General features: G+C 42.4%; 1 protein-coding gene across 1 annotated transcript in view; it reads left to right on the top strand.

Annotated features, from left to right (window-relative positions):
• The window catches only part of LOC139281630 (uncharacterized), a 204,155-nt gene that overhangs the window by 52,841 nt on the left and 136,958 nt on the right, over positions 1 to 14,356 (top strand). Inside the window, exons 45-55 of the mRNA XM_070901774.1 lie at positions 4,187 to 4,333; positions 5,368 to 5,495; positions 6,379 to 6,512; positions 8,264 to 8,358; positions 9,176 to 9,335; positions 9,790 to 9,809; positions 10,866 to 10,887; positions 10,976 to 11,003; positions 11,262 to 11,343; positions 11,594 to 11,758; positions 13,599 to 13,810. Coding sequence (XP_070757875.1) covers positions 4,187 to 4,333; positions 5,368 to 5,495; positions 6,379 to 6,512; positions 8,264 to 8,358; positions 9,176 to 9,335; positions 9,790 to 9,809; positions 10,866 to 10,887; positions 10,976 to 11,003; positions 11,262 to 11,343; positions 11,594 to 11,758; positions 13,599 to 13,810 — 1,193 coding nt within the window. The remainder of the gene's footprint in view (positions 1 to 4,186; positions 4,334 to 5,367; positions 5,496 to 6,378; positions 6,513 to 8,263; positions 8,359 to 9,175; positions 9,336 to 9,789; positions 9,810 to 10,865; positions 10,888 to 10,975; positions 11,004 to 11,261; positions 11,344 to 11,593; positions 11,759 to 13,598; positions 13,811 to 14,356) is intronic.

Raw genomic sequence — 14,356 nt, 5'->3', positions numbered from 1 at the left:
AAGGGGCCTCACACAACAAGATTGCTAATTAGTCCTTTCCCTTTACACATCACCCAGTCTAGAATGGCAGCCCGCTAGTTGATTCCTTGATCTATTGGTCGAGAAAATCATCCCTAATATACACCAGGAAAAATCTTCCTCCAGCGCATTGCTACCAGTTTGGTTAGCCCAATCTATATGTAGGTTAAAGTCGGCCATGATAACTGCTGTACCTTTATTGCACGCATCCCTAATCTTTTTGTTTGATGTCGTCCCCAACCTCGCTACTACTGTTTAGTGGTCTGTACACAACTCCCACTAGCGTTTTCTCCCCTTTGGTATTCCGTAGCTCCATCCATACCGATTCCACATCATCCAAGCTAATGTCCTTCCTAACTATTGTGTTAAATTCCTCTTTAACCAGCAATGCCACCCCCCCTCCTTTTCCTTTCTGTCTATCCTTCCTAAATGTTGAATGCCCCTGGATGTTGAGTTCCCAGCCTTGGTCACCCTGGAGCCATGTCTCTGTGATGCCAGTTATATCATATTCGTTAATTGCTGCCTGCGCAGTTAATTCGTCCACCTTATTACGAATACTCCTCGCATTGAGGCACAGAGTCTTCAGGCTTGTCTTTTTAACACACTTTACCCCTTTAGAATTTTGCTGTAATTGGCACTTTTTACTTTTTGCCTTGAGTTTCTCTGCCCTCCACTTTTACTTTTCTTCTTTGTACCTTTTGCTTCTGCCCCCATTCTACTTCCCTCTGTTTCCCTGCATAGGCTCCCATCCCCCTGCCATGTTAGTTTAACCCCTCCCCAACAGCACTAGCCAGCACTCCCCCGAGGACATTGGTTCCGGTCCTGCCCATGTACAGACCATCCGGTTTGTACTGGTCCCACCTCCCCCAGAACCGGTTCCAATGTCCCAGGAATTTGAATCCTTCATGGATGCCCCTTTGTAGTCTCACCTTGGAACTACGATTCGGACCAAAATGAGCCCCAGCAGCAGATTTCTCCTCACAGACTTGATGCTCCACAGGAGAGAGGGGATCAGCACGGGTGCACCGCACTGGAGGCGATACCCCAAATACAGGGTACACAGGCAGAGGATGAGCTTCCTGGACATGACTGGACAGCAGTGCTTCAGGACGCTCAGGCTATTGTGCCAGGCCGTCGCTGAAATTCGTAGCTTACAAATGGTTGTCAAAGTCACCACAGCCCTCAACGTCTTTGCCTCAGGCTCCTTCCAGGATCTGCAGCAGACATTTGCATGGTCTCGCAGGTGACCGATGCCATGTTTCACAAGTCAACCACTGACGAATTCAGTCTTAGTGTGCGGGTGCTCGGTTTTGCGGCTCGAGCTGGCATCCCATAGGTGCAGGGCGCCATTGACTGCACACGTGTCCATCAAGGCATCCCAACATCACCCAGGAGTGTTTGTGAACCAGAAAGTCTCTACTACCTAAACATGCAGCTCGTCTGCAACCATAAAAGTATCATCATGCATGTGTGTGCTAGATTCACTAGCAGCTATCATGACTCTTGTCCTGCGCCAGTCTACGCTCCCTCAGCTCTTTGGACCCCCAAACAGTCTTAACGGCTGGTGGCATTGAGTCGCTGGCTATCCTCTGCTGACGTGGCTGTAAACACCCTTGAGGAGGTCAATCAATGAGGCTGAAGAGTACTGTAAGGAAAGTCACATGTCCACCAGTTGTGTCATAGAGCAAGCAATCGGAATGTTGAAGATGTGTTTCAGATGCCTTGACAGATCTGGAGGTGCCCTCCAGTATGCACCAGCCAGGGTTTCAAGAATCATCGTTGAATGCTGCGCACTGCACAACATAGTGCAGCAAGGAAACTTGGAGCTGCAGGAGGAAGAAGACGAAGAGCGCACAGCCTCTTCGAATGAGGAGGAGCAGATGGAACATGAGGAGGAGGATGAGAAGGAACTTGAGGTGGACATGGCACCAGGAGCGGCGCACCTTGCTGCCCGGGATGGCCTCATAATGGCCCGATGTACTTAAGTTGCACCAGTGCACACATCTCGCCCCCAGAGGCTGTACCAACCTTCCCTCCACCACCCCCGCTCCCCCGAGCAACACCACAAAACAGTCCTAAAATGACCAAACTATTCCCAACCAAACACCCATTGTTCAAGGTTAAGTAATGTCTCCCCATTCTCTCCAAGAGACAAAGTCACTTCCCAGGTAGCAGGCAAAAATGGGCAAGATGGGAAAATAGTGCAAAGAAATAAATGAATGTGTGTCATAAATAGAACTCCCGTGTGCATCTACGATTGTGTCTTTTTTCTTTTCCGAGTACTTTTACGATGTCCAATCTCTGTGGCTTCAGCAGAGGTAGAGGCAGGCTGCTCACTTCCCTGCTGTGACTGCTTCAACACTTTTGGCGGATATCTTCTGAGTTTTGGGGCCTGTGAGGGCCCTGCCAAAGACTGCTTCTCCTGCAACTGTGGAGGAGCAGGCTCTGCCTCGGAACCGATTTAAGGGGGGTCAACGAGGGAGAAGTGGGAGTGCTATGAGCTGAACCATCACTTCTATGTCCTCTCCCACCATCATCCCTCTAATGGATCACGTGCTCTTCCCTGCTATCATGAAGCTGGAAAGCCCCTTGCTGCACATCAGTGGGTCGATGAAGGCCCAAGTCTATGTTGGTATCCCTCCTTGAGATGAAGTCAATGAGAGTCTGCCATCTGTTATTCACAGCAAGTATATTCTTGTTCCACTTGTGAATTACCTGCTCCATGCAGGTGGCCATCCTTGTTCCTGGAACAGCATATCGTCACCATCGCCCGATATGCAGGTGCTCATTTTGGAGAGAAACTCTCCACTGAGGAATCGTCTTCCTTCTCCGGCTGAATTGTGAGATGGGGTGCCCTTCATAGACCTGTGGGAGAGTAAAGACACGAATTAGCTCTCTTATCATAAGAATGTGTAATGTTACCATTATGCACATGATGATATTTCACTGGCTGCTGACATTAGCCGCCATGAGTGACTGTTGTGTGCCACGTGGGATATTTAATTCTTTCACCAGGTTTCTGGGAGGTCCCGCTCGCTCCGTTTCCCACCGCCAGCAGCTCTGTCACTCCACTTATTTCGGGGGCCTCCTTCTCTGCAGCCATCAAATTTGTATATATATTGGAAGGCCACCTCTGATTTTCTCTCTCTCTCTCTCTTTCTCTCTCCTGTTCTCCTGCAGGGAAGGAACAAAGTGAACTTTGAGTGAGAGTGATGGAATGAGTGTATGTGATGTATGGGCTACATCTGTAAAGTAGAGGGTGACTAAGAGGGACTGGCGTGACATTGCTAAATGGCCGCTGTCTGTGGGGTTACTTTGTTAGACTGCTTTAAGGTGAGGGGGAGTGTCAGTGGTGGATAGTCAGATGAGGATATGTGTAGGTGCATAGACAGTGAGAGATGGGTGCACCTGCAAGGAAGGTTGGGTGTGAGGCGTGACGTGCAGGAGTAGGCTTGGAAAGTCAAAGTGATTGGTTTAGGGTGATATGCTCATCAGCATGTAGTTGAATGTAGCATTCCACTCACCTTTCCTGACTTCATTAGATCATTAAATCTCTTCCGCCGTTGAATCTAGGAGTGGCTGAGAACACCTGTACTGCTCACTACCTGGGCGATCTCCATCTATGCCCTCCTGTTTCTCTGGCTGCTCTTTTCCTGGTGTAGACAGTGAATAGGAACTCCCTGTGTGCTCTGCCTCCCTGGACCAGGACTTCCAGGGGGGCGTCTGAGAACCTCGGTGCACCCGTCTGTCGCTGTGCTTTCACCCACACAAATCTCTTCGATATAGACCAATAGCCACCTCTCCCAACCACATGTATACCTCCTCCAAATGGGATGTGTGCAACGCTCCTTTAAATATGAGCTGAAAGCAAGTCAGCGCTGTTTCATTTAATTGGCCAGGAAACCCGCATGACAGTTTCAGTTGGTATAATTGAGTTAAACGCGCAGTGCAGAACGTGCTGTAAAAATCTTCGGGATGGCAGCCCACACACAGCCGCTCTGACTCTAAGGTAAAGCTTCCGGCCAGTATGTTCAAGTGTGAATGAACAGATCTGTAAATCAATCTGTAGCTAAATATTCTAGATCCAAAATGGAATTTGAAGCTGGCTTTGAATACTGGTACTGCTAACAAAATGACTGAATTTTATTATTTGGGTTTCCCAAAACAGATGTATCCCAATGGGCTACCAGAAAACCAGATTCGACTGCTGGGGAACATATCCACAGTGTTTAATGCGACCGAAGTCAGCAGTTGGAATATCACTCAAGTTGAGACACTTTCCGCGTTAATGATGCAACAGCTGAAAATCCCAATGGTACTGAAACTAGGAGAATATTCATGTGAAAATATTAGTATCTGCAGACATAGGACAACTTGATCATGAGTGAAATCTGGTATATGCTCTCTGCTCTCTGAAAAGTTTAAGACCTTAAGGGCTGGATTTTTGGTTTTGCCATTTTCGGGGCAAAAACGGAGGCCAGCCGGGAAAAGTCTGCGTTCTGGGGAGAAATTTTTGCCAACTGGGGTCTGCGCCAGGGTTGCAGCAGGAATAGAGGCATTGTACTACTTATACGGCGCAAAAATGGGAACCTCGCCAAATAAAATGTGAGGCTGAGCGCTCCGAGAGAATCCTTGGGAGGGGGCACTCCTCCCCGCAACATCTCAAAAACATTCCAAAACTATTGCCTACACCACCACAACACAAATCGCTAAAAAAAAAATATAAAAGAATAAACACTCGTACTTGCCTTTTCTGCATTTACCTACCTCACCGCTGCCGGCATGGCTGGACCGCTCTGGTTTATCTAACGGTCATCACAGGGCGCACTTCGGGCATGTGGGTCGGGTGTGAGTCAAACTCGCACCGGCGTCGCATTACGAGCAATTGCACACCTGCCGCGGCTCTTCCCGGCGGTGTTGCTAAGCGCTGCCGCAAAACCCGACCCGAAGCTCCCGACAGGGCGCAGGAGATCTCACCGCCCCATTTCACGCAGCTCCAGGCAAAGCCCAGAGTGCAAAGGTCCTGACAATCCAGCCCTAAGTGGTTTTTTGGAAACGGGGACCTTCTTGGGTCAGTGTTAACCAAAGGCTGTTTTTGAAACAGCTGCAGGAAGTTGGGTACTGTGTGTAATTGCTGGGAATGGGCAGTGGAAATTTCAGAGAAAGAATATGTGGGGTGCAATTAAAAGGTTTACCAAAAGGAGAACCGTACAATCATTGGAATTTTATTTAAGTATTGTGTAGTTATAAATTTGGGGGGAAATGAGCATTAAATAAAGGAGCATCTTAATTTATAGCTCCTTCAATGTGACAGTGAATTATGAACAATTTTTAAAATCCCTTCTGCAGGTTGAAGCCATCATTACAAGATACCTCCAGTTAGGTGGTATTCTAAATGCAGTTTCATTGAAAGCTATTGGTGGAGCCAACTTGTGTACTGTGGATGAAGATCAGCTGATGGCAATTTCAAACTTGACGTAAGTGTCGCATTGTTTTGTTGCAAGTTTACTGACGAGTGAAATGTGACCATTTCCACCAGAACCAAAGTTAGTCTATCAAGTGATTTAGTGCAGTGTAATTGTGAAGCAACCAATGATGAGAAGACAGCTTGTGGAACAACTTCACAGCTGACTGAATGCTCTCACTGGCTCAACCACTTCTGATTTTTGAAGATTGAACATTTCTGGCGTTCATTTGCCACGGGTCTGTACCCAGTCCAAAACATCTATTCTTTGAGTGCGGGCCAAGACAGTGAGTGAGCAGTCTATTTGTCTTTGGAAAGCATCACAGAAGAAGCCAATTCTGCCCTCGCTAAAGCATCCCAATGAATACACATGCCCTTTCTAACATGAGTCACTGAACTGATATTGTCAGTAAAAGTTTGAATTATGCTGGCAGATGTGATTGAGAGTTTGGCACATCTAACACTTTACCACATAATGCCAAAATATTGGTTAAGAGTTCTAAAACATAGAAAAATTATATTTAATCACTCATTTTTAATCTTAAAAACCCTATCCATTAATGTAAGTATTTTAACCCTATTAAAACAAAATTATAAAAAACATTTTTTTTCTAAAACATTTAATTACATTCAATTTCAAATGAATTTTAAATATGTCAGATGTTTTTTTATTTATTGTGTTATGTTTCTTGATTTATGGGGTTATTCTCATTGATAGTAATGGAAGCTCGGACAAACGGAGTTCCCATTATCATCAATGAGAATCCTGCATAGTGATTCATGGTCCAGGCCCACGTGATCCAGGATCTGGGCTGAAAAGTACAGGTGCAAGTACCTTACCTGATGCAGTTGCAGAAGCACCGAACAAACTGAACATTGTAACCTTTCTCCCACAGAGATGCAGGAGCTCTGGATTTTTCTGTGTGCACACAGTCGAAGAAAATCTTGTTCTACCGTCGGGCACGCTCGGCACTGAGCTCGCTGCAAAGTAACCCAATCCCCTACTTTCACCTGATAAAGGTGTATGTTGGTGAGTAAAACTAGGCTTTTTTTTTACTCAAATCAGGTTTCTGATTCACAAGGAAGCCCATCTTCATCTTTGAGTCTTTAATCTAAGCTTCTGAGGTTTCCACACGTAGAGTCTCTGCCTGTCTGATCTGGAATTCACAATCGGGGAAATTGCAGTCAGAGGCTTCCTTCAGACAAACGCCACCGACCCGAAAAAAAATCTCCTGGTGGTTCCGGAGGAACATTGGCTTTCATTCGCTGCGCAGCGTATGGGAACACATCTTCCAAGAAAAGTAAACGTATCCTGGATCACGTGGGCCTGGACCATGAATCACTATGCAGGATTCTCATTGATGATAATGGGAACTCCGTTTGTCCGAGCTTCCATTACTATCAATGAGAATAACTTCATAAATCAAGAAACATAACACAATAAATTAAAAAACATCTGACATATTTAAAATTCATTTGAAATTGAATGTAATTAAATGTTTTAGAAAAAAAATGTTTTTTATAATTTTGTTTTAATAGGGTTAAAATACACTTGCATTAATGGATAGGGTTTTTAAGATTAAAAATGAGTGAATAAATATAATTTTTCTATGTTTTAGAACTCTTACACCTGATAAAAGTGGGCTGTACGCCTGCTTTTACCAGGTGTAAGAGTTTGAAGGACATTCGCTGGGCAAGAATTCGGCAAAAAGCCCAATCTCTGCCTTGCGGATGTGGGGATGCGTTTGGATCTGTCAAAAGAAATTTTGACAGATCGCAAAAGCCGGTTCTCAGTGTACGCGCATTCCACGCTGGGAACCGGCTTTTGAGGCCTCGCCAGATGTGTGCGCACATCGTATACACCCGGAGAGGATGCAATTTCCAGCCCACAATGTCACTGTAGAAGCACATTCTACTTAATTGAGAGGCTCAGATTGGCCATGCTTAAGGACCCTGGAGAGTGCAGAAATATTGCTGCAGTTTAACCAGCTGCGATAGCTAACTCCGTTCATTTCATGTGTGTTCATTTTGATGAGTTCATTATATTTTTAATCTATTGCTAATCCAATTTCATTACAATTTGAAAAAATTAGCAGAAATAACCAGTTAAAACTCCATTGTATTACATAATGATCAATGCTGTTGGAAAAACAATAATGGCAGAAAAATGATTTCACTGGAATTTTTGTTTGTCCTTGAAGTTGATAGAGATGGAATTCCAGGAGTCTCAGTCCACCACTAGAAGTGCATTGGAGCAGGACTCCTGTCTGAGAAGTTGAACCACTCCCAAACCCTTTTAATATTTGGGTGAGGCTACCCTTACCCATAGAGGGACTACAGAGGTCCCTGTCCCAGTTGCTTGACGGAAAATCCAAGCAGCTCTCTGCCACTCCAATGGGGAAGCTCGATGCACTCTTGCTTCAATTATCTCAATTCTGCAGTATCTTTGGGAACTGTGGAAGGCCCAGGACGGAACACATGTATGCTCCCACCAAGCGTGGAATCAGTGGGCCTGAGGATGGAGTGCTCAGGAACTCTCCCAAACTGCTACTTGAATATGGAGAGTACGAGCAGATACTTGCCCATTGAAAATTCTTTCAAGATGTTATTGGGGCAGTATCCCAAGAAATCGTCCAAGGTTTCATCCTTATCTTTTAGGCCTCCTTCCTCCCTGGCACAAATTTACACTTCCGTACTCTCCTTACCCTCGTAGTTCATCACTAATGTGCATAACTTGTTATACCGGAGTGGGCAGGTAAGAAATGTCCTTGTTTTCTTCAGGTGGTGCCCCAGCTGATGATCTGAAGTATCTTGCAAATAATAGAGTTAACATGGACTTTGCAACCTTCAAGGGTTTGGATCCTGAAGAAGTGAAGGTATGTACAGTATGATTATGATCTTCTGCTTACATTAGTATGGTAGTGATTCCAGTTTCTTTACCTCACATCTCGTTCTCAGCCATCAACTGTACACGCTGACCCTGAAACATTGCTATTAATTGATAGCCTGTCATTGTAGAATTAATCATCAGTAATAGAAATGTAGAGAGAGTAATTGTGCCTGGTGTTATATGATTAAAAATATAATGAATGGAAAGGCTGCAAAGCCCACAGTAAATTTCATACTCTTTAGAATTCTAAATAATAGACATCTTAGCAAAAGAATACAGTGGACACTGGGCATGTGGTTCAAATGATATTGTAAACTGTGAGAACAAAGGTCACATAATTTGTTTTCTGACTGAACTGTTAATGCATAGCCATGCAATGCGATTTTTAGTTTTCCTGTTGAAAGCTGGGTCAAACGTATGTAAAAATTGCGATATCTAAATGACAACAGAAGGTGATGCTATTGTTACGCCCTCAAGTTATGTAATTATATATTGGGCACTACCAGACACACTCCTGAACATAAGAAGTGGGGACCACTTACTGGGGTGACCAGCATCACTAATTGTTAGAATATAACTCAAACAGACCTGAAATGTATAATATGTACCTTATGCTCAGTATTGTATAAATCTTCTGGTAAGAGATCCAAAATACTGCCAACTGATCACTAGTTGAAATCCAACATTGCCAGTCCCATCCTGCACCTTGATTTCATGCTATCAAGTTAATAAAGTGCAAGTTCCTCATGAGGTGCGAAATCCAATATGTTGTACTCATTCATCAAATGTTTTTTCTATTTCAGAAACTGAATGCCCAGAATCTGATCGACTTGCTTGGATTTAACCTTCCAGCTCTTAAACGTGGAGCGAATGAAACCGTAGTGCTCATTTGGGTGGCCTCACACACTGAGTCTGAAGTGAGGAGGCTTGGGCTGACCGGAGGAATTCCAGATAATTCATCAGGTAATTCCTTGTTGAAACCAGAAAGTACCATGCTCAAATATCAGTTGTTTTTTGTCATGTACATGAAAGCTTCCATGACACTTTCAACATAATTTCTTGGTGATAACAGTTCTGCACTTTTGGTTTTATTGCCATTTTGTACTAATTGTACAGATTGATTATAATGTAATGTCAGTAATCCATAGGGATCGCACAGCCAAGGCAATGACGGATGCTTTAAGGAGCTAACATTTACTGTCAGGCCCCTTGATTTTACAGTATAGTACATGTCAAACATCAGGTGTGAACACATTGTATGGGATTGGGTGAGCCTGCCAAAGGGAATGTGACTTTTCAGAAATATTTCCTCATCTGAGATGAGCAACTGGTGAGTGTAATTGATGTGGTGCTGTTAAGAATAGTAACACATTATCAGGACTACTTTTTAACAATAGCCATCTTGTTTTATTTTCAGAATCCGAACCTGGTGATACGGTAAGACAGACTCAACTGTATTTTCAAAAGTGTCAGTTTTCAATCAAATATGTAGCCCCATGTGTTTTGAAAGGCAATATTTTGGTTGAATGTCAGTAAATTTGCACACTTGTTGCTTTTATACGTGTGTTGATTATGTAAAATCCATTGGTTTAGTATTTTTTGAAAACTTACAGTAATGGGACAAAAATTGCGGTCGAAGGATTCCCGCAGGCAGATGCCTCCGACCTGAAAAATTTCTACACAGGTATCTGGTTGTCCTGGAAGACAACCAGATACGTGCGTAGAAGACAACCTGATATACCGTTGGGGAGGCCTTCTGTTCCCACGCTACGAAGCGCACTCCCATCCTCCAGGTTCCCACACAGAAGATGCAGTCACATGTGACTGCTCAACTAATCAGATAAAGTATTCTCAATTAATAGCAATGGGAAACTCCGTAGCTATGAGTTGTCATTGCTATTAATTGAGGAAAAATAAACAAACAGTAACACAAAAATAAAAATTAATAACACACCTCACATAATTAAAATTAGTTGAAATTAAAGTTAATAAATATCTTAGAAAAATTTTTTCCCGAGTTTTTAAAACGTTTTTTTAATTCTGGTTTAAAATAAATTTAACATAGTGGGCAGGGTTTTTAAAAATAAAATGTGTTTGTTTAATTTAATTTAATTATATTTTTGTCTATTTTTAAACTCTTATGCCTGTAAAATTAGGCTGTAGGCACAAGAATTTTGAGGACATTTGCTGGGCAAGATATGGGTAAATCCCGCAGTCTTGCCCTTGCAAATGTCCTCGCTCCCAATATGCGTTGGATCTGTCAAACTCCAGCTTGACAGATTGGAAAAGCCGGTTTTTAGCGCATGCACATTATGCGTTGAAACTGGCTTTTGCGATGCCTTCCCTGGTCCGTAGACACTCAGTACAGACCCGGGAAGGCCGGAATTTCAAGGCCAATATTTATATATATGCATAGTTTATCATGTTACATTTATCATTACAAATTTAAGATGGCTCAGTACTAAACCTATTATTGTGCTTTCTCTTCCTTAGCCTGGTAAAACCACAGTTAATGGTGAGTGCTTTTTTTACACTTTTTAATAATTTCACCAATTCATTTCAGTATGATTATTACACATTAATTTTTTCTACTTTTCAAACAGAAACAATATTCTGTGCAGCTGTGAATAGGTAAGCATTTGAAGAGAGTACCTTTTCTCAAGGTAGGCCCTGTTTTAGTGACCCTGTCAACTCTTTGGTGCGTGACTTCACCTGACACTGAAGATATCCAAAGCATCTTGTGTCCATAAATTAGAAACTGTAGGAAGACTTAAACCACTTGATTAATTTTAAATCAAGTGACATGTTGAGCATTCAAAAGAAATTGTCCTATTGTTTGTTCCTCAGTGTAATTTCTTTCCTAAGAGTAGATTTATTTCACTTCCACAGTTCGGCTTTGAATAATTTCCTAACTGAAGTTAACATGACCCAACTCTGCAACTTCAACATTACAGACTACGCTTGTGCTGAGGTAAGCTATGTCACAGTCCAGAGTTTCACACAAGAATGTCTGGCAGTTTACACACTGATAAAACAAAGTAGATGTAAGAGGTGCTCCATTCTAAGACTGCATATTAATGGTGGTTACATGCACATTCAACACATATACTGCTGAATGAATTTATTGACAGTGGAATGTTCTCACTTGGTGATATTTTACATTAATGTACTGGATGCCTTAACCCAACATATGTTTTTTTTCTAAATGCATTCCTTTGCAGAGTGATCTACTTTCAAGTTTAAGCAGTGATGCCTTGACGGGTACATTCCAGTGCTTCATTGGCCTAAAGGTGCTAAAAAGGTCAGATGAATCTGCACTGACCATTTTTGTTCAGAAGCTCGACAAAACCACACTGAATGAGGCACTAGACAAGTTCAACAACAAGGTAATTAATTATTAACCAGAAATATTGTATTGCGAAGCAAAACTATTCAAACCATACTTTACGTACAGTGTCCGATATTTCTTGCACAGTGCCATAAAAGCCGCCATGTAAAGTCTTCCTAATTAGATTGAGATACCTGAAGATATGCAGCCCTGGCTGGCTATCATTCGACTGGCTAATGGGCTGTGTTTTCCTTCTCAGCCAGCATGTGTTCAGGGCTGCCAGTACTCTGAAGGTGGACAACAAAATCATAATAACCTTCCCTAAATATTGACTGCAGCTTCCTTAGAAGCATAAGAAACCTCCTTTCAGATTTAATAGGCTCGTTACATTTTGACCCGATGTCAGATTTTACAACACCAGCTTGTTGGCTGCCATTCCCTATGTGATGCTCTGTGTTGCAGCCAACCATTGATGACACATTTATTCAATGTCCGAGTTGGAGTTATTCATTTCTTGGATGAATTTCTGCCTCCTGTTATATAAATGCAATTATGTTCTTTGTTATGGGTGCTGCGGAACTGGCGGATCCAGGTAACAATAAAGGTAGATAGTAGGTTAACATAAAAGGTGGTTAGTCAAGGTCATAATTGTTATCATATATAGATCCTGGAAAGTCCAAAAAGCTGTATACAAGCTTAGAAACCATCCATTTAAACTTTTATTTTGGATGAATTTGATATCACTTGAGATGCGATGAATAAGAAGGCACTTTATAGATTCACCACTCCATGCTCCATAAACCCTTCCAGACTCTCTAGACACAATGATCCAACATGGTTTCGGTCACTGTGTGAGAACTTTGAATTACTGCATCCCACTGCCTTTCATCTGATAGTTTCTACTTTGTTGTTTTTTTCACATCAAGGAGTCCTTCCTGGTTTTCTATCAAATTCTACAGGTGCAGAACATTGTGTTGACCCTGCTGATGATCTCCTCCCAGCTTTATATCTGGTGTGTGAATGGCAGAGATTGACTATGCCTGAGTCAAGTATTGCTGCTCTCCTGGCCAGTTACTCTTGCAGACTAGATACTTCAGTAGCATTTTGTGTCTATCTTTGAGCCATATTGCTGATATTCTCCTTAGCAATAACATCAGCAAGTGTACAGTTTTAAAACCTACATTCTATTCAGTAATAACTGAGGTCACTGCCCAGTGGGTCGTTAATGCTAAATTGAGGCCTTACATTTTTCCTCCTGTTACCTCAGGATACAATAAGGTACTACAAGAAGTAGAGTCACTGTATGACAAGTTCTAAGTTCAGGACTCCTGTTTTCTTCAAGTAACTCAAGGTACAATAAGATACAGCAAAAAGTAGAGCCACTGTATGTAAAGTTCTAATTGACACAGAGGGATTAATTTCAACCTAACCCGCCCGGCGGCAAATTGACATGATCAGAGCGGCTGCCCGTTTTATGCTGTGCCTAATTTTGTTTTCCACTGACTTCAGTTGAGAGTAAAATTGGGCAAGATGTAAAACGACCGTCTCATTTGATTGTCAGTTCCTGCCTGGTGGAGTTGCTTAAAATGACCCCCCAAATTGTGTGCTGTTTGTTCCTCAAGAATTGGGTAATTTTAGAACTGGTCACAGAGATGCTAAAATGCCATATAGTTGGCATTCTGCTGTAACAATAAGATTGTACAGTTTATCAGATTGTTCAGACAAGGTTCAGTTGAAGAAATATTTTGTTCCCTACACTTGTATGATTCTGCTGTATGATATTTTGGATTAGAGATATTCCAATTTTCTGTAAGTTCTCCTAGAATGGAAGGATCAGTTTTGAAACTTGTAAAGGAATCTCTACTAACTGAGTTTAAATATATGTCATTTTATTTCAGACTCTCAACACAGCATCAATTCCTCTGATGACAAAGATCACATTCATGAATGCCCTATGGGAGATTGTGAAGACCAATGAAAACTTAACCAGCGCAGCCTTCCTGAAAAAATGGTTTCAGGAGCGATTCAGGCCATTCATTGCTGGTATTTCTCAGTCAGTGCTGAACCGCCTTCTGACAAGAAACATAACCTGTGATGGTTACCAAGCAGTGTGAGTGAATGACTCTCTCTTACAGTAACCCACTGCTGCATATTCATTTGGAAGAACAACTCCCCATCTAAGTATTTAAAATTGTTAATAGTCAGGGAGCACATTTAGTGCCTTGCACACATTGGGGAATTTCAAGATCTAAATTCAATGCAGAAACAACTGAGCTTCACTGCCAATTTTGGAACTGATCCCTGTGAGCGGTTCATCACTGTGGAAGAGATACTGGGATCAGCTTCCAGTTACAGGCACAAGACCTGATTATTGCTTCTTTAGTGAAGGATTCCAAACTTGTTCTCTGCCAGATGGAAGATTACTGTCGATCTGACGTCTATTTTTGTTTATTCGTTCATGAAATATGGGTGTCACTAGCAAGGCCAGTATTTATTGCCCATTCCTAAACTGAGTGGCTTGCCATGCTATTTCAGAGCGCAGTTAAGAGTCAACTACATTTTTGTGGGTCTGGAGTCACATAACAACAATAACAACAACTTGTATTTACATAGCGCCTTTAATGTTGTAAAATGTCCCAAAGCTTCACATGAGTAT

Source organism: Pristiophorus japonicus, chromosome 15 (assembly GCF_044704955.1).
Source record: "Pristiophorus japonicus isolate sPriJap1 chromosome 15, sPriJap1.hap1, whole genome shotgun sequence".
Classification (NCBI taxonomy): Eukaryota; Metazoa; Chordata; class Chondrichthyes; family Pristiophoridae; genus Pristiophorus; species Pristiophorus japonicus.
This window is presented reverse-complemented; position numbering and strand designations above follow the sequence as displayed.